This window comes from Leucopleurus acutus (genome assembly GCF_964270905.1).
Source record: "Leucopleurus acutus genome assembly, chromosome: 5".
NCBI lineage: Eukaryota > Metazoa > Chordata > Mammalia > Artiodactyla > Delphinidae > Leucopleurus > Leucopleurus acutus.
The window spans coordinates 29,622,946-29,650,830 of NC_139147.1; the positions used below are offsets into that span (position 1 = coordinate 29,622,946).

The 27,885-nt window shown below is 34.0% G+C and overlaps 1 protein-coding gene across 1 annotated transcript in view; it reads left to right on the forward strand.

The window, feature by feature from the left end:
• Positions 1–3,941: 3,941 nt before the first annotated feature.
• The window catches only part of ROBO2 (roundabout guidance receptor 2), a gene marked incomplete at its 5' end in the record, with an annotated part of 1,616,413 nt that continues 1,592,469 nt past the window's right edge, over positions 3,942–27,885 (forward strand). Inside the window, one exon of the mRNA XM_082840252.1 lies at positions 3,942–4,050. Coding sequence (XP_082696378.1) covers positions 3,942–4,050 — 109 coding nt within the window. The remainder of the gene's footprint in view (positions 4,051–27,885) is intronic.

Here is a 27,885-nt window from a genome sequence, read left to right on the forward strand (position 1 = left end):
AGATCCTACCTATGAGAATTTACTAATGTCAAAAAGACCCCTTTTAAAAATGACTCCATGGCATTTAGACCAAGGACAGTGTTAAAGTGAGGCTCCAATATGTCTTAATCTAAGTTATTACTGAATGTAAGTCATGTGCTGGCTTCTAATGAAAATTTCCCATTGAAAAAAATCAATGTTAATTACTGGAACTTGAGATCTGTAATGGGCTCTGCTGTTTTTTTCTGGCTTAGATTGTGTTCCTATAATATGCTGAGAAGAGAAATTGATGACCTATGAGCTATGGTCACTTCCTGATCCCAGTTGATTCTTTGGTCTTTAGTTTTAAAAGGGTGACCAGATAGGTTGCATTATAATGGAGAAGTTGAGCGAAAAAAACATCAACCTGTAGGCTCACTGGCATGTCCCAACACTCCCTGAAGAAGCACTTCAATGAAGAAACCAGTTGCCAGGAGAGGGACTTGCAAGGAAACCATTTTTTCCAGCAAAGAATTTTCTTTAAGGAAGCTGCTGTAGAACTTATCCTAGAAGGTGACTAGAGCCACTCTCTATAGATCACAATGAAATAGCAAATCTGAAGGTGTTACCTGTCTGGTTGCTGAGGTACATTTGTCTGTATACATACAACCTAGGCTGGTTCATTGGGTCTGCTGGCTAGGGAGGAAGAAAATATTGAAAAGATCCACATGAGAGGTGGAATGAGTGGGAGAGGGCAGAATAATTTTTAGGAGTTGGCTGCACATAAAACCCAGAGATGGTCTGTAACAGGAGTGGCTCTAATACCTAGAAGTCTTCACTTCCATTGATGGTAGGTGTTCTACAGCCTAACAGTCTTATTAACTTAAGACTGTCCTTCCTAGTGAACACCTCTAGATATGAAGCAACCCTCAGACCAGGTGGTATGACTGGGGCTCCATCTGACACAGCAGCATTCTGGAGAGAATCTATGGAGCCATGACACTGTCTCATAATGCTATTTGCTCCAGAATCCTTGCATAGCCATGTTCTAATTCTCTGCTCATTGAATATCACATCTATTGCCAGAAAAGCACAATGAATCCAACTATCTGTGTTTTAGGACTTATTCCAGTCTTTAAAGAGTAACAGGTACAAGTAAAGTTCATAAGATAAAGCTGCTATTTTTCACTTAGTTTTTATTTTCATATGCATGAAAAGAGTGTTCCAAAAAAGATTTAGAGAAGTCCATTGCATGCCTTTATGGTACATGATAACCTTATTTTCTGGTTCATCTAGCATACCCCTTTCTAGCTATTTTGTTTTTCTTTCATAAGGATAAAGAAATGGATTGGTTTTACCTTATGTGAGTCCAGTTAATTAATATAAAATTTCATAGAAAGTCACGATTTTCATATTTATAGAAGGGCAGGAATAGCATATAGATAATACATTGTAGAAACTTGGCATTTAAGAACTATTGGTTTTCCATAAACACCAAATTGGAAAGGAAGGTTACATTTTCTTCTGATTACAATAACAATTTGAAAGCCATCTGTTCTTTACAATTTTACTAAAATGTATAATGGAACTGGTGTTTTACATGCCAATCCTTCTTGAAGAGTATTTTAAGATTTTTCATATACTGCCTCAATTCTATGTAGAATAAGAACAGAATGCCATTTACAATGAGTATGGTATACAGGAGTTAAGGAAACAGTAAATTAAAATAAATTGCAAAAGTAGTACATTTAAGGGTGAGTTAAATGTGAATTTTGACATTATTGCTACCAGATAAAAATGGTTACATGTTGATTAGAAGGGAACAAAGATCTATCAGTTAGTGGTTAAAAGAGTGTGTGTGTGTGTGTGTGTGTGTGTGTGCGCGCGCACACACACACACACACACACGTTACAGATGCATACCACTAAAGTTGGTCTTTGATAATAACCTCCTACCCTGCCCCTTGCTCCCTAAACAAATAATCAGGCATCACTATAGCTCTTCTGTAATATTATTCATCTTATTCTTCAATGTAAAATTATTAGTAGTGCTAAGGTGTGTTGGGAAGATGTTGAGATTTTCTCTGGACACCCCATGTTACTCTGGAAAGGGCTGATGCTTTTTTTTTTTTTTTTTAACTGTGATAGCTCAATTGTCTTATGTTTTAATGATTTTCAATTTGAAGATGTTTATTTGGGATAAGTACACAAGGTTCTCTATGTAAGCTATCTCCTTTTCCTCTTCTCAGCATCCTTTTCAGAGTGATTACTGGACTGTAGCTGGGAGATCTAGGACTAAATTCCTGCACAGTGATTGCTAGTTCAGAGCATAGGCTCTGAGGTCATCCTGTTTTGGCTGAAGTCACAATAGTACATACTAATTACATGGCTTGGGAGTTGTGTGGCTTTTCTCTAAGTCTCTGCTTTCTCAGCTCTGAAATGGTGATTGTGGTATTATCTCATAGCATTTCTGTGAGAATGAAATGGAACTAGGAATGTAAGGCAATCAGTATATTAAAATAACCTGGGAAAATGTAAATTTTCAAGAAATATTTCTTAGTACTAAGACTATCATCGCCATCATCATTCTCTTGTTACACGTGAATTTGGAAATGTCATTCCAACCTTCTTGGCCTCTTATTTCAAATGAGGAGGATGGATTAGTTGGCTCTAAATTTCCCTTTAGCTTTGACACTATGAGTCTGAAATAAATAATTCAAAGTGAGTAATTAAATCCTCTTTTCTTAATGTAGAAGAAAGGGAGAAGAAAAAGTTCTGATGCCTGGATTCCTTTCCAAATTTAATAGAATTAGGATTATGTAGCATTTTGAATATGGAGTTTATTCAGGAAATCATTAAATTCACTTTCCTTAGCTCCATATTTTGTTAATGTGGAAACACTGGAACTTAGGGGTAATCTTCTCTGAAGATTCCTCTTAATGACTTTATAAATTTTAATCTTGAAATTTCTTAATTTTGGAAGGTGTTTATCATTCTTATGGCTTATTATGTTATATATGTAAACAAGTATTATGTTTATATGTATGTTTTTATACATAATTTAATATAAAATTATATATTTATATATTTATATGTTTACATATAAAAGATATATTATTGAACCTATCATTTTGCAACTTGCTATTTTTGTTTAAATTTTTATTTTTGACATTGATCCATTTTGGTAAAAGTGACAAGTCTATTCATCTTAGGTACTATATATATCATTCAACTGTATGAACAAATAATATCCCTTTGGGCATTTAAGCATTTTCATTTTTTAGTATTAAAAACAGCATCAAAATGAATATTCAAGTATATGTTATCATTTTATGTGTCTGACTTCCTATATATATGGTTTGTATATCCGGGATTAGAATTGCAAGTGTTTTGTGGTTTCTGTAATTAATTGTACTCTCAATTTTAAGTACACAAGATTAGTTTTGTGTACATGATGAATCTCTATGCTGTTAAAGTTACTGATTAACTAGAATATCATTTTACTCAAAACTACAGAGATATGAGATACTTATGCTAAGTTTACACAAATGTGTTGAAAAGTCATATTTGTGTATGTTTGTAGAGATGATATGGTGTTTTTAATACATCAATTTACTTAAATAGCGACTTATGTAGAGTGTCCATGTACAGTGTTTTGCTTGACTATACTCCAGTGTGTATTTTGGAAGTCCTTTTTAAGCATTCATAGATTTAATAGTCGATTTTGCAAACTGATATTGAAAAACATTCAAATGAATGTTGAGAATATGAGATTTAAGATGAATGAGCTTTCATGTTAATCATCATAGTGAGAATACCAAAGAGAAGCATGATTTTCAAATGTATCCCCTTGTAAGCAGGGTGATTTGTAAACACACAATGCCTATTAGATATGGGATTTGAGTGATAATACATTTCTTTTAGGTTGTAATTTATTATACTTTTCATGCCCACTCCTCTCAATATGCAGAATTTAAAATGCAATGGCCAGAAGACAAGGAGATGTCACTAGAAGAATGTGGACATGGACTCCAGGACTGCTAATGATGACTGTGATCCTTTGGAGTCAGCCGGGGAATGGACAAGGTCAAGGTAGGTGCAAGCATGTTTTAATATTTTGAGAGCTGGATATGAGATTTGAGATCACGTGGACCTTTGGTTTGATGTTTTAAGTGATTTGTTGTAATCTTTCCCCAAGTTCTTTGTTAAAGTGGACTGTAATGCTTACGAAAGCAGTTAAATTGAGCTAGAATTTGGTGTGTTGGTGTGTCAGATTTGAAGCCATTGCTTCAAGATTGGCTTTACTCTGTTGTAGTAGATGCTATATACATGGATATATTTGTGTGTGTGTTTATATGATTTTACAAAAACCTATTAAAGTTATTATATTTTTGAAGTGAGGCTTTTGGATCTCTTTAGTGACTTTTATGTTTTAATTTTTTAAACTTCAAGAACATATTCATTAAAGGGTGCGATGTTCTTCAGAAATTAAGTGGAAAATTTGACGTTCTCATTGCTTTGCCAAGTGTATTTGGAGGAAATTAATGATAGAGTGGAGCTGCAGGAGTGTTGTGTCCTGAGGTGGAGTTGAAAAGGATCATAGATTTTGTAATAAGGTTTTTCAGTATACTCATTTGATCAGTAGCTCTATGGAGTGGTTTATGCCAAAGCTAGTGTCTAGAAAATGTGTTCTGTGATAAGTATTATTTTTGGAGGTGTGTTGCCTACTCAGATGCACATAGCAATTTAATGTTGTATATGATAAAAGGAAGTCCTGACCCCATGAATTTTGTTTTGTCTTAGAGGAGAATCCATTTTGACATTGTTTCTGCATATGTTAAGCCTTGAAATCTGTGAGCAGGAAAGGTATGAGGGCTTTGCTCTAGATAAAACTGAAAATGTTGTATAGTGGTGTTGACCTTTTGTTAGTCCTGTGGTTTCCAAAATATCCATTAAATATTGTACATATTTAAGTAAGTTTATTAACTCTTTTGAAAAGGTTGTTCAAAAAGAACATTGTTTCTTTATAATATATATTTTTGTTCATTAATTTTTGAAATAAAATAGGAAGATGTTTTTCAAAAATAAAAATGCATGTGTGTCTTGTATATGAATAGGTATGTATACATATATGCAGATAATCAATTTTAATAATGAAATAAACTTTGGTTTTTAGTTTTTCTTTCAAGCCATTAAGAATTTATGATAACAACTAGTTGAATTCTCATTTTGCTTTTCTCTTTTGTTAAAAATAATGTAAGAAAATCATATTTAACACACATATTTTTTCATCAAAGGTCTAAAACAAGAATCTGTAGGCAGCATTTCTGTTGGCTAGGAGAGTTGTTTATTCCTCCGGCAATGTGTCGGATCACTAAAATGCAGCAGGACAACTGTTTCTCTGCAATAGTGATCCAACAGTATGTTTAGTATTACAGGAGATTGGCAAAACCCTTTCTGTGGCCGTCATTTCCAGGGATTATGGTTTATTCTCATTGGTTAAGAGCTTATTGGATATTTCAGATATTTGAAGAAGAATAAGTATTGTCTCTCTTATTTGCCCATGCTCTTTATTCTTTCTTCAATATTGATTGCTTGGATATTCTTTCCTTTGATAGTGACCATCATTTGTAAAAAACATGCCCTGAAATCGATATCATGCTAAGCTATAGTGAAGCTTCTAATGGTAAATGCAAGTTAATTAATTTAATTTCTTTTTAAAAGTATAAATTAAAATAGGCAATGATTCAAAGGACAAAACAACTTAATAGAAAAGATAATGGAATGCTTTAGTACTATGTTAAGGGAATTTTGCTTCCTTTACAATAGCTAGATTGAATGAAGCAGATTTCTCAGGCATGGTAAGCAAATCTTATAATTTCAAGTACAACCCAAGGTACATATTACCATTTAGATCAATAAGCCTCATTAAATATTAATTTTTCCTCACTTTGGGACATATAATTAAGCAGGATTTTAAAATAAAAGTTTCAAAATTAAAACTTTATATTACTGGATATGTTTGTAAATAAAAATCTCATAGTACTTTACTATTGGTAAGAAAATAATACATTAAAAATCTGTAAAGTTTTTTCTCTATTAAGTTTACAACTTTGTCTTGAACTTTAATTATTAGGACCTCCAAAGTCCGGAGTTGTGGTTACATATTAATGAGTATGATTTTTGTAGCAAACATGCATGCAAAATTAATAAAATTATTTTCATGTAAATTTAAATTTCTTAGGAATGATAAGCAAAGCTAAATTGTAATTTTTATACAAGTGCTCCATATTTATCAGTAGATTATATTCTAATTATTTGTAAGTCATTGGGAAATCTGGATGTTCTTTCCCATAAAAACCATGTTAGAAATGGTAATTAAGTTTGAGGACAGAAGACAAAAATCCACTTATTCTAGAATGTATATGAAGCGTCATACTCAGTATTAATTCAACTGTGTGCAGCCATCACTTATAACGAATATTATAGGAAATTCAGTCTGAATTCTAAATAAGAAGGTTGGCCGATAATCCCCCTGGGGGCATCAGGGTCAAATAAGAAGAAAAGAGTGGAAAGAGTAGGTGGAATCAGGTAGATGTCCCTTGTCAGTTTTTTATATCTGTCAAGAAAAGCATCCACTTGAGGACATCTGTTTTCCTGACATTTGACTTATGGAATAGTAGATGCTTATCCTTAGACTAGCATTCCGTGACTTGGACTCTGCCCATTCCTATGCTGCTTAAGTGGTTAGTACATTAGAAACTGCATAAAAAGGGAAAATTAAGTCAGTCCTCAAGATAAGTAGAATATACATCATTTTTTAATAGAAAATATGTCTACTGTGCAAATAAAACAAGTAACATAAACGTTCAGATTTATTTTTGTCTTTAAAGGAACTGTTATAATTGTACACATATATGTTTCCAAACACTGAATTAGGCATTGACTTTGGGGATAATCTAAAAAAAAAACTGAACTAATATCCAATACGTATAGGTGTAATTTACAACACAACAGGTAAAATCATGGGACTTTTGACTGGGAAGAGGGCTATAAAGGCAGCAGAGAATCCAGTAGATTTACAGGATTTTCGGAAGTGCAGGCAACAGTTATTGTATTCAGAACTGAGAAATTTCTTCCAAACTCAGAAATCACATTTCTTTCTTTCCCCAACAATATGCTTAAGTACTAATGAGATGTGTATAAAGGTAAAAGTGTAATTTATGTAATTTGTTTAAACAGTCACTGAGATGCATGTGAACTTAAAGGCAATGTGAGGCAGTTTGGGATTAATATGAATACTTGTTAAAAATAAAGAAATTGATTTGACTTTAACAAACAAACCATTCAGAAATATTGCTTGGTAATTCATAAAAATATATTTCTCTCTTAATGGCGTCGATAAAGGAGCTCTATTCTGGTACATAATAAAGGTATGCTATTTTTCTGGTACATATTAAGAATAATAAAAAGAAGAATGAATATGTCAGTCTGTTTCTAAAAACAAGTTTGTCAGAGTTTTTGAATTAGCACTACTTTCCTGATTTTTGTAGCTAATATAGTGTTTAAACATAGCGATAATTTTTAATATATTATCATGAGTGCCCACAGAATTTTAATCAGTTTGGTTTCTATGAAAATTTACATGTTGAAATTCCAATTGGCCACCCTGAAGCTAGATGTAAGAGTTTGAAATTTTGAGGAAGCAAATGGAGATCACTCATATAACAAAATTCACTTTTGAACACAAATCAATTTATTTTATCTTCCATTTTCATGACCAGATTTTGTGTAATATATTGAGCATTCAAAAAATAAAATCTGATAATATTTAACAATTATAATCTTTAGTTTCATGATCTTCATCATGAAATATTTTACTTAAGAGGCAAAAATTTTGGAAAAGTAAATTATTTGGCTGTCCTATTTTTCAAGTTGTTAAACTATATTATCTTTGAATCATTATATTTACCTACACAAAGCTAATCACTTGTGTTTTGCATTCATCACACATCCATTTTTTTTCTCTAGAGAGATCAGAGACAAGCTTTGCTAGGATGGATGGATGGATGGAGAGATAAAGAGTCCTCTCTCTATATCGTTCTCTCTTTCCCTTGAAATCTTTTCCCAGTGTGTGCCAAAGGTATTTTTATTGTTTCTCTCATTTTCTTTCATTCAATAAACTTAAGTGATTATGTAACTTTGTCAGTAAATGAAGATAGTATCAACTTTGAGTTGAAGGTTTACAGTTATAGCTTTTCAATTAGAATATCTCAGAGAATGTGATCTATGAATTTTAATATATTAGAATCACGACTGGTAAGGAATAATTACCTTGAAGGACCTTAATGCCACCTAGAGATTATGTCTTTCAAGTTAACTTGGGTAAAATATTTTCATCTTGTAACTGAATATTGTTTTAAGAGAAGTAAGCTCAGACATTTGGCAGTGAATATTAAAAGATAATTATTTGTATGTCTCAGGAGACCTGACCTTAAAATATCATCAAGCTAAATAGTGGTGAAATTGAACTTTCTGTATAATAGAAGTTCACCATTGTTTACCAAATGTAAAGAATTTTCCATTGTTCTAGATAACGAGTGTGTGTGTGTGTGTGTGTGTGTGTGTGTGTGTGTGTACACGTACAAAAATATGTATGGCAGAATTTAGTCTATGGCAGAATTATGTTACTTATGTCCACTTTTGGTTTTGGTTTAAACTGCTTAAAATATAAATGCAAATTGTCCCAAACCTGAAAACCCCCATAGATGCCCACCTCAACAACATTTAAAATTCTTCCAACAATTCCTAACAGCCTTTTCCTACAAAAAAAGCCAGCCATTTATAGCGATTGGATGCAGTACACCGTTTCCATAACTCGAAATGTTCATATTATATTGTAAATAGGGAAAGTAGTGATTTAAGAATGCAAGTGGATTTACCTTAAAGACAATATTTTTGAAGAACTTGTCCTCAAAATTTGGATTTTTGAGAAAACTATCTGTGCATTTCAGGTTCTTCGCAGACACCTGAAGGTTATATTCCTAAAATAAGTCTCAACGCACGTCCCCTCATGCAGTCTGCATGGGAGCCCGTGTAGTGTAAGGGAGGTGATACCATAAATGTCTAATTATAAAGAATTGCTTTGGAGTGCTCGCTTATATATATATATGCATATTTTTTTCTGCAGAAAGGAATTCCTTTTCACAATTTAGATTAGATGCTTTTAATGAAATTATGACATAGTACTTTTTTCAGTGTTTTCAACTGTCTTTTTGATCATCAAAGCCATTGCCAGGGGGAGAAAAAAGGCCAGGTGTGAAATATTCCATTTTTATGGGGGAAGAACATGGCAATTGATACCTCTTTTTACTGAAATTATATAACATTATCCAATATTTAGATAACATTTGTTCACAATATTTTAAAACATATTTTTACTGTGCAACATAATGAAGTATGTTTGTTTTTCTTTTTAACATCTTTATTGGAGTATAATTGCTTTACAATGGTGTGTTAGTTTCTGCTTTATAACAAAGTGAATCAGTTATACATACACATATGTTCCCATATCTCTTCCCTCTTGCGTCTCCCTCCCTCCCACCCTCCCTATCCCACCCCTCTAGGTGGTCAAAAAGCACCGAGCTGATCTCCCTGTGCTATGTGGCTGCTTCCCACTAGCTATCTACCTTACATTTGGTAGTGTATATATGTCCATGCCTCTCTCTCGCTTTGTCACAGCTTACCCTACCCCCTCCCCGTATCCTCAAGTCCATTCTCTGGTAGGTCTAAAGTATGTTTTAATTCCCATTTATTTTATTCTTTAAGGTAAATCTCATTTTATGAAGGTTCTTATAACCTCTAAAAATTAAATTTATTTAGGAAAAAATTATTTTAGACACTGTTCCAAGTGCCCTTAGCATTTGTTATTGGGGAGCTTTAATGTTCTGTGTTTACACATTTAAAGACAGTGGGCACTTGGTTTAGAATTAAAATTTCATTTGAAGTTTTTTTCTGTATTTGAAATTTGTTATGGAATTTGACTTGAAGAATAGATAAGTTTACAAGACATTATCTTCTATGTGATATGCTAGCCTTATCTTTCTCCCCAGCCACACATATGGAGAGAAAAAAGAAGTTAAACTGGGAGTAAAGAGACCATAAATAGCTAAAGAGATAGAGGAATAGAAGAAAGTGGTAAAAACAGGAAAAAAGGGAGAAGTGATGGGAGCAGGTGTGAGAAACACATAAGTTAGAAATATGTAATTCTAACATATGCTAATAATAGTAAAACATGATGTAAATTCTGAAATTTATCTGCATATGAAGGTTTTAGTACGATTTTTGCCACCAAAATATAGAAATAAATTGGAAGAAGGCTGAGGAAGGTGGTGGCTCCTTCCCCAGGCAGGCGCTTACCCTACTCCACCTGACTTTGTAGTCATCCTCGTAGCCAACTCGTGGTATGAAGTGTTAAACTGTGCTTTAAAAGCAACTGAAGTTCTTTGTGTAATAATTAAGGACAAACAAACTAGACTCCTTAGACATTGAAGTCAAGAGATTCAAAATAGCCTGTGTGTGAGACTGGGCATCTTGGTCTTTGGCAGAAAATACTGCTTATTCTTAATTCTTTTTGTTTCTTTCTACCGCTTCAACGTAAAATGTCATACCTACCTCAGCGTAAAGACATACTTGGGAATCACTTCTCTGTCACTTATTAGGTGTCCTTTAAAAAGCTCATGAATTACACATGAATTTCAGTGTTGCCAACTTAGGTTTCAAGAGACTTTAAAAAAATTAATCTGGCACCTTTCCATTATGAAGGCTGTACACAGTGTTCACAAGCTGGGTATTTTCTTTAAGGGATATGTGCCTCATCCACCAGCGACTTTGCTTCCCAAAATCATCATGTATCTTGTCTAGAAGATTTTCCGAAAATTTAGAAACACAGGTTTATATTTGGTCATGTCATAGTGTGATCTGTTTTTCAACTTAGCTTTATCAAAGTATAAGCTGTGTTTGGTTTATATAGTTAATTGTATATAACATAATGGGATGCAATATATCTTACGTTTTTTCTTTCATGCGATGATTTTTTTTAACTTACTTTTCCTGCAGTAACTTCTGATGCTCATTTGTAAGATCTTGCTTTCTCTCTTTTTTCCATCTATCTTCCTTTTCTCCCTTAACTCAGGTATCACCTACTCTGTCTCTGCCCAGATTCTACATTATTATTTTGATGTTGCTTCTGGCAGTTTACAAAGCTCCCCATATACAATATTTCTCAGTATGCCTTATAATTGTTCATTTGTGTCTTTTCCTTATTTATGTATAAGCTCCTTGATGTCTCAGAGTACATATTCATTGGCTCAACAAAACTTTATAAAATATTTACTTTGAGCAGTTTAGAAAATTGACAAAAAACCCTGCCATCATGGAACTTGCATTCTAATGTGGGGATACAGATGACAGACAATGAGCAATGTAAATATGTAAAGTATAGCAAGTTAGATGGTAAAAAATAATTATGTGATGGGGATCAGATAATTCTAAGAGGGTAATTTTTAATTGGATAGTTAGGAGTGACCTTATAGAGAAAATAGCAATTGAGAGTCCAAGGCAGTGAGAACCTGAGGCACACAGAGATTCCGGGCAAGAGTATTCCTTGCAAGGGTACAACAAATGTAAAAAAAAAAAAAAAAAAAACCAAAAAACTATGTGGCTAGAGCAAAACACAAAGGGTGTGGAGTAAGAGAAGAGGTAATAAATAACGCAGTGAGGAAGGGATGGAGACTGTTGAGAGTCTTACTTGCAGTTGTAATGAGTTTGGGTTTTGTTTGGAGTGAAGTGGGAAGCTATTAAAGGATGTTGAGATCTCTTTTGCTAATTCACTTTGAGTTTTCAGATTATACAGTGGCCACTGCTTAGGAGTCAGTAATATCACTTTATTGCTCTCGCAGTCAACTACAAACTACTGTATTAACATAATGTTAAATTTTATTTTAAACTGATTAAAATGAGCTTTTATTTTCTCTTTTCCATTACTGAATATCTCTTTTTACATTAGTTTGAAAGCTTTCTAGAATAGTGAGCCAATGCAAATTTAGCATGATGTATAACTAATTCTTCATCAGATTTAGGTATTTGGTTGGATATGCTAATTAGAAAGGGCATTTGTTCTGTTGGAAAATGTTGATGAAACTTCTTTTGAATTACTATCACGTCAGTCAATACCATATTAAGTTGTAGACTGTTGCAATGAGTTAATAACCGTAAGTACACATCTTTCATCTCTATGGTCAAGGCTGCTTGAACATGGGATGATTTACTGGCTTCAAATCTGGGAACCAGGAATAACCAGCAGTGTTTTTGCTTGTTTGTTTCCTGGTGGAATGGCCCTTCCATGGGAAGGTGTCTCCTTATACCAAGCAAACATTTACTCTATTTTGTCTTACCTTATGCCTTTTTTTTTTTTTCCAAAACAGAGGTTTTTGAGGAAATTATTCTCTCATTATAGAAAGGAGAATTTATGAGGACATGAAATGATATGCATTTCAAAATTAAGTAGAAAGCCAGAGGAGAGATGAGGAAGACAAATACAGAGAGGGAGAAAGAAAAAAAGTATAGTAAAAAGTCAAAAGGATTAGCATATACATTATAGTCAGCAAGGCAATTAAAGAATAGTTATAGAGTGCTTACTCTATGCCAGGCGCTGGGGTTGTAGCAATGAGGTAGGTAGAGGCTCAAGTGGTTAGTAGGGAGAGAAGGAGGAAGAAGACACACAAATACATAACCAAGTTGATGCTGTGAAGAGTACTGCTGTGAAGAAGATTAGATGTGATAATGTGGATGAGTATAACTGGCAAGTACAGAGGCACTGATGTAGCTATAGGGAGGTCAAAGAATTCTCTGAAGAGGTGATATTTCAGTTGAGGTTGGAATGAAGAGAAAGAGGCAGGTCCTTCGAAGATACAGGGTGTTCTGAGCAAAAGGAATAACAAACATAAATTTCTGAAATAAAAATAAGCTTGGTTAAAACCCCAAAACCAAAGAAATTAAATAAATGAGGAAGATGGAAACTCTGCTTTTGAATGTTAAGAAGAGATTACATATTTTTGACTGTGACTTCTAAACTGCTTTATCAGTTAAATAATTCACTTGTGTTTATGATCTGGGCCATTATTCCTACTGAAGTTAAAAGCTAATGGAAATGTGTGTCTGTCAAGTATTCCCACTTCAAAAGGAGAGTTTCTTGGTGCTTTGATGTGAGCAACACCTCATCTGTCTTCTTGCCCCGTACAGTTCATTCCTATCTAGGCTTTCTGATAGTCTTTAATATGCCTCCTTTCTCTAAAGCCTCAGGCAGGTTCACTCCACACTTACAGCTCTTTGGATCAAGTGTGATTATAGATCTTAGACTTTCGAAGTGTTGTGTTAAAAAAAAAATCTATTAAGACTATTTATATTCTTACCAGAGTTTTGTGATAAGTAATTCATACAAGAACCATCGTGGTTTTGGTTTTTGTTTTAATCTTTTGTGTGACTTTACAAGACCTGGAAAACACTGAGGTGTGAATTAACCAGATCATGTAATGAAATACTTTGTTCAGAGAAATAAAATCCTAATTTTATCAAAAACAAATATGCTTGGTATTTTCTTAATAAGAAGGCCAGTTTGGCTGGAATGAAGGAAGGGCACCCGAGAGACATGAGGATAGGAGCTCTCAAGGGACCAGAAAAATTAGGATTTTGTAGGCAATGTTTAGATGCAAAACAAATCCATTGAAAGGTTTAAGATAGAGATGTGATATGATTAGATTTACTTTTACACAGTTCCTTCTGTCTACAGTATAGAGGATGTACTACTGGGGAGAAGTAAAATAGTGGTTGAAGAGGGACCATTTAGCTGACCATTGCACCTGTCCAGGTGAAGGATGACCGTGGTTGGAATTAAGATTGTAGCGCTCAACTTGGGCAAAGTTTGTTGAGATTGGAAGTTGTTTTGAAGGTAGAGCTGATAGGATTTACTGATTAAGAATTACAGGAGGCGTTTGGATTTAGGGACATGGGGTGTTATGGCGTCTCATTGGGATGGGGAAAGTTTGATGACATGGGGCACATTCCAAGTGGCAGAGGTGTAGGTCAGTACATGGGTGTGATTGATTTTACTCTTCTCTCCTGATGCCTGATAGAATTCAAGTGGAAATATCAAGTTGGCATCAAGAAGATGACCTGGCTAGAGATGTAGGTTTGAAAATCATAGGCCTATAGATAACGCTTAAAGTCATGTGTCTAGGTCAGGCATTGGTGAGCTGTTATAGCCCATGAGCCAAATCTATTCTGCTGCCTGATTTTATGTGACTCATGAACTATAAATATTTTTTTACATTTTAAAATGTAAAATATAAAATATACAAAAGACTATCTGTCTTTCAACACAGACAATTGCACAAATTTGCCTCTTGGCCCACAAAACTCACAATATTTACTCTCTGGCTCTTTACCAAAAATTTTCCTGACCCTTGGTTTAGATGAACCTGTAAGAAGAGAGTACTGACAAAGAAGAGGGCAGCATAATTATGGAAATTAAAATTATGTCAACTATAGTGTGCCAGGTGGAGAATTTAAGCCTGGGTATAATAGACATTAAGAGTTTAAAACAACAGTTTAATTATCAGCATGATCAGTGAAAACTTGGGGGTTAGAAAGAAAATATCATCATCAGACTATTCTTTCTGTCATACAAGGAGCCTAGGAAGGAAGTGAGCTGTGTGTGAGGAACTGAGAGAAGGCTAATGTAGTTTGAACAAAGAGAGCGAATGGGAGGATGGCACCAAATACTTCAGGCTTTTTAAAGTGACCTTTAGGGAAAGAGGAAGTCACTAAAACAATCTGAAGGGGGAAGAACAAATCATATCTGGTAGGAGATGGTCACTCTGACTATATGTGCAGCCAAAATGGATGAGGAATTAAAATTGCCCATTGGTATTAGTGAAGACCCCAGGTAACCTTAAGGGGAGGTTTGATACAAAATCCATATGGCATAGTCTTAAGAGTGAATGGTTGAGAGGGTGGGAGGGAGGCTCAAGAGGGAAGGGGGTATGGGGATATATGTATATATATAGCTGATTCACTTTGTTATATAGCAGAAATTAACACAACACTGTAAAGCAATTATACTCCAATAAAAATGTAAAAAAAAAAGAGTGAATGGGATAAGGACCTAGCTATTAGGTTTAGTGAAATTTTATCAGTCTTCTCACTGTGTTAGGATATATAGGTGGTCAAAATAAGGAACTCCCAGGTTGTTTTTTAAACTCAGATTTGTGACCCTAACCCCTGGAGATTGTGGTATAATAAGTATAGAGTAGGGCTAGAATATTTTTTTTTTCTAAACTGCTCTAGTGAAGAGAGTGTCAGTCATGACTCTAATAATACTGAAATACTTTCTGACACTTTATATTTCTAATACTTTCATTATTTTTCCACATGAGGAAGTTTTGCCACAGCCCCATGCAAATGCATAAATTTAGCGCAGCTCAAATATGTTTCCATGGTCCTCTCATGGAGTACGGCTCTCCCTGCTTGGGCCTTCCCTGTATTGCCCTCTAAGATGAGATGCTAGTCTCATAACAGAGCCATCACATTATATGGTAATTACCACATCACACTCACTTGAGGATGGCCTCTCCATGAGTCCTGAAATTTTGTACTGTTCCTCTGAGATGTAATAATATTTATATTCAAATAATTAAACAAATTCTTCTACTTTGAATGTACCATATCTTCTAATTTGAATATCCCTTTTTTCATTATACTGCTTAGCTACTGAGTTATATTATGGAAACAAATTTTAGCTGTCTACAAATACTTCCAAATCTAACCCTTACAGGGAAGATTAATGTCTAGTCAACATGTGTAAGGATATCTCTTTCCGTACAGTATTATAGCCTTTATTGTTGTTTTTAAAATGACTAATGTTTATTTTGGAATAATGCACCATGAAGATTGGAATGATAGATGTGTAACTCTTATACAAAGATATTTTTATATTTTTGTATCTAAAATACCACTTATCAAAAGAAAAAGCCAAGTGTTTTGTTTTTGTTTCCATTTGACTACTGAGTCAATTTCAGGTCATATTCTCAGTATGAGCATATTTACTTATTTTTGCTGAACTAATTACACACTATCTTTGGATGCTTTTTCTCTTAACATGTCTATGTGTCACTCACCATCTCTGCCCCATCCCATACCCATTCATTGATTATCTTTCCTTGGTAGGCTTTTACTTTGAGGATTCTTCCATTTTGGAAATTTTGCTACTTTCTAATAATTATTCCCTTTCTTGCAAATAAATAAAATGGGAAAGAACATCTATGGATGAATTTATCTCAGAAGCATTCCGCATGTGCCTTTTACCCATAGCTCCTCAGAGGTCTCTTTAGAGGGTACTGATTTAACATGTCACCTAATGTAAAGCTTCAAGAACATGATGTCTACTGACTCTTGCTTTGACATAGTTTGAAATGTTCACTCAGCATGGAGTAGTGGAAAGTTTGAGGTATTTTTTTCCCTTCAGTGTTACATCACCTTAAAAAAAATCCAGAAATTTTGGTGTTTCGGAAGGTAGCCCCTTTCTGAATAAAACAGGTTTTTCATCCAACTTTGCATGTCACTGTTGAATACATATCGTACGTACTCCATGAGCACTCATTCACTGGACTGGCAAACATTGCTGTGACAAACCAGCAGAAAAATAAATTCTGCTTGTTGTTCACATTCCAGAGATGACTCCTCTGAAAGCTATTTGAATTTATTTTAAATTAAGTTGTGTTTGTATAACTTTAATTCATTTGTAATCTGAACTTTATGTACAGTTCATTTGTTCTCATGATTAATCATTTTTGTATGCTAAATCATTTAGAAATAAATGGTTTGTCCTTGAGAAAGAGTTTTAGTGCTAAAGTTATATTAAGTGTCAGCTAGGATTCTGTGCCAGTAGCTTTATCAAAAAAAAAAAAAAGATTGACAAAATTGACATGCAATCTCTAAATCTTAGATAGTATCCCTGCATTCAGAGTTGTCCCTCAAATTTAAAGTTTCATCCTATAATTCATAGTTCCCTTTGTAAAACTAGTTCTCATTTGTGCAAAGGAAGGAAAAATAAAACAAGAAACAGTAAACTCAGTAAACAATCAGAGGTCAGATTTCTCTTGCAGGCTGTCCAGTCCCTGTCTTTCCTCTCCACCCTCCCCACGTACGCACATATCAATATATAGTTTGTAAATTTAGAGCACATATAACGAGAAAACATGTTCACCATGCTGAAAAAATGTAGTATTACACGTTTAAGATTATATCTTAATTATAAGTAAAAGATAGATGTACATATAATCTAAATTCTGTTTGTGATATAGTTCTGTTCCAGTGTGTTTTGTGGGTGACTAAGAACATATTTCTGGGAAATTTTGATATTATTAGGAGACACAACATATGAAATAGAAGAAAATGTATGTATGCCTCTTAATTTTGAAATGATTGGAAACAAATGGTCCTTTTTTGGTAAGATATGTTTTTGTTAGGATTGACAAACTTTTTTTGTAAAGGACGAGACAATATTTTAGGCTTTGCCGGCCATATTTAGTCTCTCGCTCTCTCCTTTTTTTTCTCTTCCTCTTCCTCCTTCTTACAGCTGTGTAAAACTGTGAAAGCCATTCTTAGCTCTCAGGCATACAAAACAAACCATGGACCAAATTTGGTCTGTGGTCTTATAGTTTGTAGATCCCTTAAATCATCAGAGTGCTATTTTTCTTTTTAAATATAATATGTTAAAAGTCAATGATGCTTCTGGTAGAGAGACATTAGCCCAAGTTAGCTTTGAGCTTTAGAATGCAGTGGACGGTGGGGTGTGGAGAGGGTGGAGGTGGGATGAATGGGGAGATTGGGATTGACGTATATACACTAATATGTATAAAATAGATAACTAATAAGGACCTGCTGTATAAAATAAATAAATAAAATTAAATTAAATTAAAAAAATAAGAATTCAGTGGAAATGCCGTAGAAGCAAGTTCTCTACTTTTAAAACAAGATACACACTATGCATTCATTCTGATATTAGAAATACATGAGAACTACTTATTTAAAGGGCTTTCCTTAAGTTTTCCAGTACATCTTCTCATGTTTGGTGGAACAATTTCCCTTTCAATTTGAGCTTTCATGCAATGAGAAGTTCCAAATCCGATTTTTTTTCTGAACAATTGCTGTTATCTCTACTGTGCTGTACGCACATTTTGCTGCTACTTTTCGGTAACTGTAATGGTACAGTCTGTGCATTTTTTTTTCAAGCAAAGTGAAATAAGAACTTTAGTTAATATTTATATTAAGATGAAGGATAAGATAATATGAAAAAAGAAAAATGAAACAAAATAAATTGACCTTTTGATAACTGCAGAGGACAGCAGATCAAAGTGGAGGAGTGGACTTTAATATCTTATACTTTAAGATCTGACACAGTGAGCCCACAGTATCCCAGCAATAGGTCTTAAACCTAAATTGCAGTGCCTCACGATACTATCATAACTTGGGGTTTGGTGGAGAAAGTGAAGTTAATGTGTCCCTCATTGTGTTTCTCTTTGTATCAAACAGTGTTTGTCACCTACAGAATGAGCTATTTGATTCTAAAGAGCAGATTCTGACTTTGGAGGTGAAAGTGTTTTTACTATGATTATTGAAATAAATTTCTCTAGAGATCTGCTCTTGTTTTACAACATAAAGAAAGAATTTATACTGTTGAATGAAAAGGAATCTAGAAAAGCAATATAAGTACGATTGTCAGGCACTTTCCAAACTTGTGCCAGAGTTTGTTTGATTAAGTGGAAAAATCTGCCCAACTTGTTTCAAGAGACTAATTTTTAAGCAGTTTTAGGTTGGCAGAAAAAAAAGGAGTGAAAAGTACAGAGTTCCCATTTACCCTTTACTCCTACCCCAATTTCTCCTATTTTTAACATGTTGCATTAGTGTGATATATTTATTACAAGTGACCCAGTATTCATACATTGTTAGTCACTAAAGTCCATAGTTTACATTAGGGATCACTGTTTGCGTTTTACATTTTGTGGGTTGACAAATGTGTGACGATGTACTCGCCATTATAGTTTCATACAGGATAATTGTTTCACTGCCCTAAAAATCCTCTGTGCGCCATCTGTTCATCTGCAGAGCAATTTTTACTTTTTTACTTTAAGTGTAACGTCAATTACTTCTTTGAAAGATTCTAAGCCTAGAAATGTAGAAAGCTTTCTACCAATTAAGATAACTTGATATTCAGACAAACACTACACAGGAGTCCTTGAAACAGTCATGTAGTCTAAAAGCTCTCGCATCCAAACAAAACAAAGCAAAATGACAGAAAAAACAAGAACAAACAAAAATGACTCAGATCCTGATTCTATTTGTTCGTTCCTTATTTTCAATTCAACAGCAGGTTGTTGAACAGTATAAGCAACACATATAGTCATTATTTTTGCAATGAAATACCTTATGAAAGTTATCAAATCACCTTGAGTTTGATCTACATTATTGTTATTAAACCAAAATGTGATTAACCATACATAAATCTTTTTGCAGTAGTTTTTATTCAGGTGTATCTTTTAGCTTTTTCAGTTCTCCATTGCTGTTTCTCTAGTATGGTCACTGGTATTGTTTACATGGGCTTGTTAATACCAAGTACTTTAGGAATACAATTATCTTCCCCACACACTTCAACGCCCTCTCTGTTCATGCAGTCAACATAAAGGAAGCATGTCAAGGGGAAAGCATGTTCCATGTGACTTGTTAGCTTGAGGGGAAAGGTGCTAAGACCATGTCTGAGCTTCCTCCTGTGGCCTTTGTTCCATTTGAGGCATGTAAGTTTTCTATTCCTCAGGCTTCCCCAGCCCTGTCACACTCAGGGTTGCTTGATACAGCCCTGAAGCTACTTCTTTATTGTATCCCTTTTTGCTGCCAGGCCAAGGGTAGGACATGGGGAAGACAGTGCCTGTACCTTCATTTTGCAGGACACAGGGCAGAAACATAAGCCTGCGCAGCCAGTGTGTCTTCTCTTTAACCATTAATCATCCGTCCCTTCAACTCCTACCACTTAAAGGACTAAACCAAATTCATGATCCACCCTCATTTAAAATATTAAGGACAAGGGAAAACCTGTGTTATTTTCACCTCAAACTTGCCTTAGCAAGGACGTTCCCAAACTACAGTTAATATATGTCCTCTCTCCCCAGCCCCAACACAGTTTTCTAAGAAAACTAGATAAATTTAGGGCAAGTTGTGTACTATTATCTCTGCTTAGAATTCCATCATTTGCTGTGGATAGTCAAGCTCTGAAAAAACCATAGAAGGACTGTATTTAATATTTTTTACCTAGTATTTTCCAGACATTTGTGAGGAATATTGCAGAGCTAACGTTCTATGAGAAAACTTAGCAGAAAATCAGATGTTCTATGCAATAATATAGATATATACAAAATTTAATAATGATATAAGTGAATTTTAAAACAAGTGTCAGTGATCCGTTTTATTTTTGTTGTTGTTCAGGTGAGGAGGTTAGAAGCTAGAAAATTAAGAAAGCATAGAACACCCCAAGTTAGAGAGAGGAATGCTACTGCATGATGTCAGTAGAAGGAAATACTAAAGAAATAAATTCACCCTTTTGCTCTCTTCCTATTTAGTTTTTTGCTGGTATAAATAGAAACAAATCAATTTCGTGGCTTTGTCCTTGTAAATGTATAACTCAGCAGTAGCTATAGCCGACACTAAATATATACAACAAGAGATTATATGTAGGTTTAACATTGTTATTTCGTTTATTTGCATGAATGCCAGTGAGGAATTTCCACTTATGTTCTTGTTTTCAAGATGAGTGTTTAATTGAATTACAGAATTCATTTTACAGTAAGACTCTGAGTAGCATATAAATTTCTTTTCAAGAAAAACATTTTGTACACATGGGTCTGAGAGCAGTTTAATGTAGCTATAACCCCATTCCAGACTTCCATTTCCTACTTTTTCAGAAAAGGAATAATCTTATAGTGTGGTTGCAAAGGTCATAAAAGGTAATGCTTATACATATACTGTTTTCACTCAAAGTGTACTCACTTCATTATTGTTAACATTTTGGGTTTACGAGACTACCATTTGCTGGCAATCCAAATATGACTCCGAGTTAGATTCTCAGTGTGGGAGACGATGCTTATCGTTTAGAGCGGCGGTCCCGAACCTTTTTGCGCCAGGGACCGGTTTTGTGAAAGACAGTTTTTCCACGGACCGGGGTGGGGGATGGTTTCAGGATGATTCAAGTGCATTACATTTATTGTGCACTTTATTTCTATTATTACACTGTAATATATAATAAAATAATTATACAGCTCACCATAATGCTGACAGGAGGTGGGGCTCAGGTGGTAATGTGAGCGATGGGGAGCGGCTCTAAGTACAGATGAGGCTTTGCTCACTCGCCCGCCTCTCACCTCCCAAAAGACCACGGACCAGTAGCGGTCTGTGGCCCCGGGGTTGGGGTCCCCTGGTTTAGAGCATAGGATGACAACTAGACAATCTTAGTTTCCCATCCTGTGCCACACACCCTCACTGTGCCCTTTCCTAACTGTTTGAAACAGCTTTTTATCATCTGTAAGGTAGGCTATGACCTCATATGGCTGTCTTAGGAGAGATTACTATTATATAAGAAGGGCTTGCAGTAGTGGTTTGTGTCTAAGTCAAGAATTATTGCTCTGGCTGAGTGTTTGCCTAAACTAGAATCCATCACACTGTATACTCCATGCTTACCAAGGTGCCTAGTATACAGTAGGCACTCAATCAGTATTAGTGTTTTGACTGCTCAGGGGTTAATTATATCATATTTACCTCCCTCAGGTGACAGCATATCCCAAGATACCTTGTTTAGTTAGAGCAAAAGCTGGCACTTGTTACAAATATAAATTTGACCTTTTAAAGTTGCCTGATTTCACAGAGCTAAGGGAGTTCCATCTTTTGGAACTAACTCATCGTGATCAGGAGGAAAGCTGTATATTTTGGTCTCCATCCTACCAGGTTTTATACTGCTGGAGTCTGGCACATAACTTATGGGATTTTCTGCAATGCATTTCACCTCAACAAAATGCATGAGATCTGCTCCCTGAATGGTTAGGCTTTTCTGTGCATTTGGAAACAGGCTGCCCTAATGGCATTGGGAAGCCATTTGAAATGACCCGTTTTAGTTTCCTGTGAGTGAATTTTATGTCAACCGTACTTACTTTGAGCTTTACATTTTAATTTGGTGATATTCAAATCCATTAGCATTTTCCTTGAAATATCATAAAGATCATATAGGATCATTGAGGTAAATGTGAAAATATCTACCAGTAGAGATTTTACTAAGAAATTTTGACTATATTGTTAATACTGCTGGGATTATGTTCTTTATATGCTCTCCAGCTGAATGTAAAACAAAAATATAGGTTTCATGTGGGCAAGTATTCTTATTTGCTTAATGAAGAATGCCTGCACATAACAGTCACTCAATTAATACTCATTGTTTGAACTCATATTGAATGATAGGTCTTTTATTTACCACCAGTGACTCTCACTAGCATTGGCCCACTGTGTAAGGAAAAAGAAGACTGGGCAATATATATTGAGTCTTTCTGAGAAAATAGTTTTTTTCTTTTTTTTTCTTTACAGTTATAACTCTACTTGCTATCATGGTCTTGATTTTATTTTAGACCATAAAATGGAGGATATTATGCAGTTTGCAGTTTACTTAATAATACTATGAAGCTTTAAGTTTTCACTTCACTATAAATACTTTATTTTATGATGGAGTTGATTATCTTAATTGGTCTTAATATCTACATATAAATATAACAATTATATCATAACCTAATTTGAAAGGAAAGGTAGTACTTTTACTAAAATATTTTTAGATGGAACATATTTAAGTAAAATTACAGGTAATTATATATATGTGTGTATATAGACACACAACTATATATATATATAAAGTTTTTCATTTGCCTTCTTTGTTCCTTTTATTGAAATTCCTACTCTAATAAACTTATCAGTTTATAGCATTCATTTTAAGAAGAAAAACAGGCCTAAAACATAATTAGTTTGCTTTAGTGATTATTTTTACTTAATTTATAATTAAATAATTTAATAAAATATGCAAGGGCCATTTTGTATGAATGTCTGTGCAAGCTACCCACATCATTTCCTGCATAAACTCTTAAGTAGAAAGGTTTTTTTTTTTTTTTACTTTAGTGTCCATGTTAAAGTCAATCCCATTGAGTGGTTTTTATTTTACAGATTCAAGCTACTTAATGTGCAGAAAGAAAGCCTTCTGACTTTTAAGGCAATAGCTCTTTGATTCCTGTCTATAATCCAATTAAAGTCTTTCCCAATAGAATTGTTATTTCTGTCAATATTCCTGTCAGTACTGTTAAGAATAGAGTTTGTCAGGACATAGTATTCTGCTCTTATAGTTTATATGAAATGTCTCACTTTTCCAAAGAGCATTAGAGGAGAGCTATGCAGCATCATTTGCAAAATAAAAACATCATCAGAATGTGTGTGTGAATTAGTGCAATGCGATGATTGCTCATTATTTTATTGATGTGTTCCTGAAAGTAGAGTCAATTTGGAAAAACATTGGTAAAAGGGATTTTTGTTTTATCTTTGAAGAGCAACTTGAGATAAATGATTACATTTGGTCTTTGCCTTCCTCCCTGCTCTCATCTCCTTATCTTGGATCTCTAGCTAAACTTGCACTGAGTTTAATATTGTATTTTACCTTTCTTATCGAACTGCTAGATACAACTTTGTTCAGTTTATATACTGCACAAAGGGAATCTCCACTTAACTTTTTAATCTCTTATTTACATAACAGATTAGTTCTCCTTCAAATTTATAATCTTTAAGGAGAGAATTTCTTATTAGAAATGTAAGAATTTTACTTTACATGTAATATTCAAGACAAAAAGAATAAAAATTACTGCATCAGTGGCTTGCATTTGTCATCCTAATAGAGAGCAACTAAGATTAGGAAGGGTAACACCATATTACTGAATGTAAAGCCTGTTTCGTTTTGAAATTAGACCATAAACCAATTTTAGTACTTCATTGCTACAATCCCTGTTATTTCTAATGTGATTTTTATACAGTGTGATTAACTGTCATGTCCTAGCCCTAGGATCTCATTCACACTTTCAGTAAACACAAAAATACCTATTGTTTATTCAATAACTTATTCATTCCTTCATTTATTCAACAAATACTTATCATTACTGCTACAGAGCAACACTCTTATAAGCATAGGATCTAAAATGCTAAGTCAGATCTGATACCTGCATTTGTGGAACTTACACTTAGTGGAAGAAATAAGCAATAAAGCAGAAATATCTAAACTGTGTAATTATAAATGGGATATGCTTTTATGAAGGAAAATGTAGCACTATGAGAAAAAATTATAGGGGAGATGAAGTAGGTCAGGGGCTTCTGGGGTCAAAGAATGAAGGTCTGGGATGTGAGAGCAAGAGAGTGGGAGAGCAGGTCACAGTGATAGAATTTTATGTTTACAAGGGGTGAGCTGATATAGCGTCACATAATTCTGTATTTAAAATAGAAAAATTAGAACAAAATGTGACTGACAGTTTTCTGAGTTTCTTTAATTTTTGACACTCTTTTAAAAAATTATTATAATACTTGATAAAACAAAATAAATGATAAAGCAGACACCTAAATATGTTGCTAGCATAGTTGGGTACTAAGTTTGGGAGATCCATTAAGTCCTTTAATCCACAAAAGTTATCCTGGTATTAGTTTGCTAGGACTGCCATTACGAAATACCATGGATTGGGTGATTTAGGCAACAGAAGTTTATTTTCTCATAGTTCAAGTCCAAGGTGAAGGTGCTGGAAGGATTGATTTCCTCTGAGGCCACAATGTTCCACGCTTGTAGATGGCACTTTCTCACTGCTTTGTCCTCCTATGTTCGTCCCTCTGTGCACACATACTCTTGATATCTCTGTGAGTCCAAAGTTCCTCTTCTTAAAGGGATATCAATTAAATTAGATTAGAACCACCTAATGGCTTAATTTAATTTAGTCATCTCTTAAAGACCTTTTTTCCAAATACAGTTACATTCTGAGGTACAGGGAGTTAAGCCTTCAACATATGAATTTGGGGGGTACACAGTTCAGCCTGTAATACTGATATACAGTAAGGAGCTATTTCCCAAGTTACTCAAGTGACTCAAAGAAGATGATTCACCTAGTTTAGAGAAAATGATTTTTTAAAAAAATTTCTCAGCTGTAGATCAGAGTAAAAGTGTGCTTCAAACAGAAGTAGCATTTTAATATATTGTAAGAGATGTAGCTGAACGCTAAATATAGGAAACTATGATGGGTTTTTACATTTCAAATCCTCTTTGCCTATATTAGGGTGTTTTAGAAGAATATTAGACACAATCTAATGAATTAATTGGAAGGTACAGGAGCAAGAAACAGTTATATTTTTAAAATAAAACTTTTGCATGATTCTCTCAAAAACATAGCTGTCTTATTTACCTCATTCTTCATATAGATATTAGAATGTATTTTGTTATTTTTTGATTCCCCTGATCATTCTAATGATGGTTCTCCCCAAAATCACCATTTGTTGCATTTTGCTAAATTTTATTATAGTATGCATATAATCTTGAAGTTTATATTTTTGTCTCCATTTTATACATATATATTTCAATTATAAAATCATGTTCCTAACTATTTCCATTATAGTGGAGACTTATTAAGATTTCATACTTCTATCTAATTGCTAACTTATTTTTCCATCTACACTTACCTAGTAAGCACTCTTTACTCTTTGCATATCTTAGGCAGTTGAAATTTTCACCCAAGCTTTAGTCCAGTTAGAAATATATTTTACAATTCAAACTCCAGTGTCAAGTTCATACCTTTCTACAACACAGACATATTTTCACTCCTACTCAAACCCATATCTTTCAAACTCTGTGTGTGGTAGATATGGCTCATCAATAAGCCATGCTGGTTACCAGTTTACGTGTGTTGGCTATTTTGTATTTCAGTGATTATTGTCTCTTAGGCAATGGGTGTGCTTAACTTGTTCTGTAGTTACCATTATGGAAATATTAAATGTGAGGCATTTACTGGATATTAATAATTCAGATATATAATAGACACAGGGATCTTTTGTGATGCCATGTGATTGGTATACTTATGAATACCCATCTTGATTGTGAGTTTTTTGACCATTCCAAACTAAACTAATCACTCTCTAATTAACTTTATGCTGTAGGAGTTTTTTTGTTGTTGTTTTTCCTGGTAGTTTCTGTTAATGTCTATATCTTAATGAGACTTAAATGCTTCAGACTACATGAAAATATCTCCTTAAAGTTTTCCATTTTACCACAGAGGGAGGGTAACTAAGGTACATGATTTAAAAGATTTAACTAAGTAGAACAGGCTTGGAATTCTTAGAACTCATATCTATTCCTGTATTTTTCTTATGAAAAATGAAGTATCAAGAAATGAAATAAATACATTTAAATATCTTATTTCATACAACTAAATGGTACTTGGAAGAAGACATTAATGCTCTGTCTTTTGACAAAGAAGTAAAAAAGTGAGTTTATCTTGAAATCCAGTAGGATAATGACATTAGTAGTTATGTCCTCACATTTTGTTGCTCTTTAAATTGCAAAATCTGCATTACTTCTCCAAGACATCACAGATATGTTCATGTTAACTTGGCTACTATAGAGGCAGGAGTTTAATTAGTTCATTTTAAGAATCAGTCAAACCATTCATTCCATGAATGGGTAATTAACTAATCCTATTAAACTAGAGAGACCATGCCTAAAATTGGCTGGGTGGAATCATAAGACATAATTTCAGGAAGGTGAGATAGCTTCTCATTAGCGCTTTGTCTGAGGAATACATTTTTTAATATCTTATGTGCAAAAAGAATATGAGTGCATACCTGATTAATTTGTTCATGGTTCCTCATAAAATAGTCACAATAGCAATCAAAATAATGATAAATTAAAAGTTGTGAAGATAGATCTTTTAGATGAACAATTTTCTTTTAGTTTAATTCTGGCTTATTCTTCTGGACTTCCATACAACCTTTATAGTTTTTCTGATATAGATTTATCTGTAGTCGGAAAGCAGTGGTTGCATAATGGATGGCATATAGACTGTGTAGCTGACATGTCTAGATTTGAATCATGCCTCAACCACTAACCAATATGGCATAAGTAATGTGAAGTCTCAGAACCTCGGTTTTCAAATATAAAAAAAATAAGAAAACAGAAATAGAGACACTAAACTCATAATGTTGTACTGTTTAAATGAGATAATTTAAATGAAATAATTTATGTAAAATGCAAAGCACAGTGCCTGACATATAACAGACACTCAAATATTAGTACCTATTTTCTAATCCTGAGGTCTTCACTTTTCTGTTCCTACAAATGGTAAAAGAAGCTTTATTAAAAAAACACAATTTTCCAGTCTGTACTTTCTATTGAAGAAAAATAGAGGAATCGACACTTTCCTCTCTAGTAACTTTTATCTCTTTGAGTTTTTAGAGTTAGATGTTATCAGATATATAGTTAATTTGACCTCATAGCTCTACAGATGATTTTTTTTATCCACACATTGTTGACTGTCATCGGGTTTTGGCACATAGGCTCATGTCTTTGATTTCTATGGGATATGTGTGCATGTATTTATTTATTTATATGCTGTATATTTTGCCATTTGAGTAGGTGGAAGGAAGAGGGGAGATATCATAAGTAAAACTTCTACTCCAAAATAATGTTCTAACTTTTCTTTGAAGGAATATATAACAATA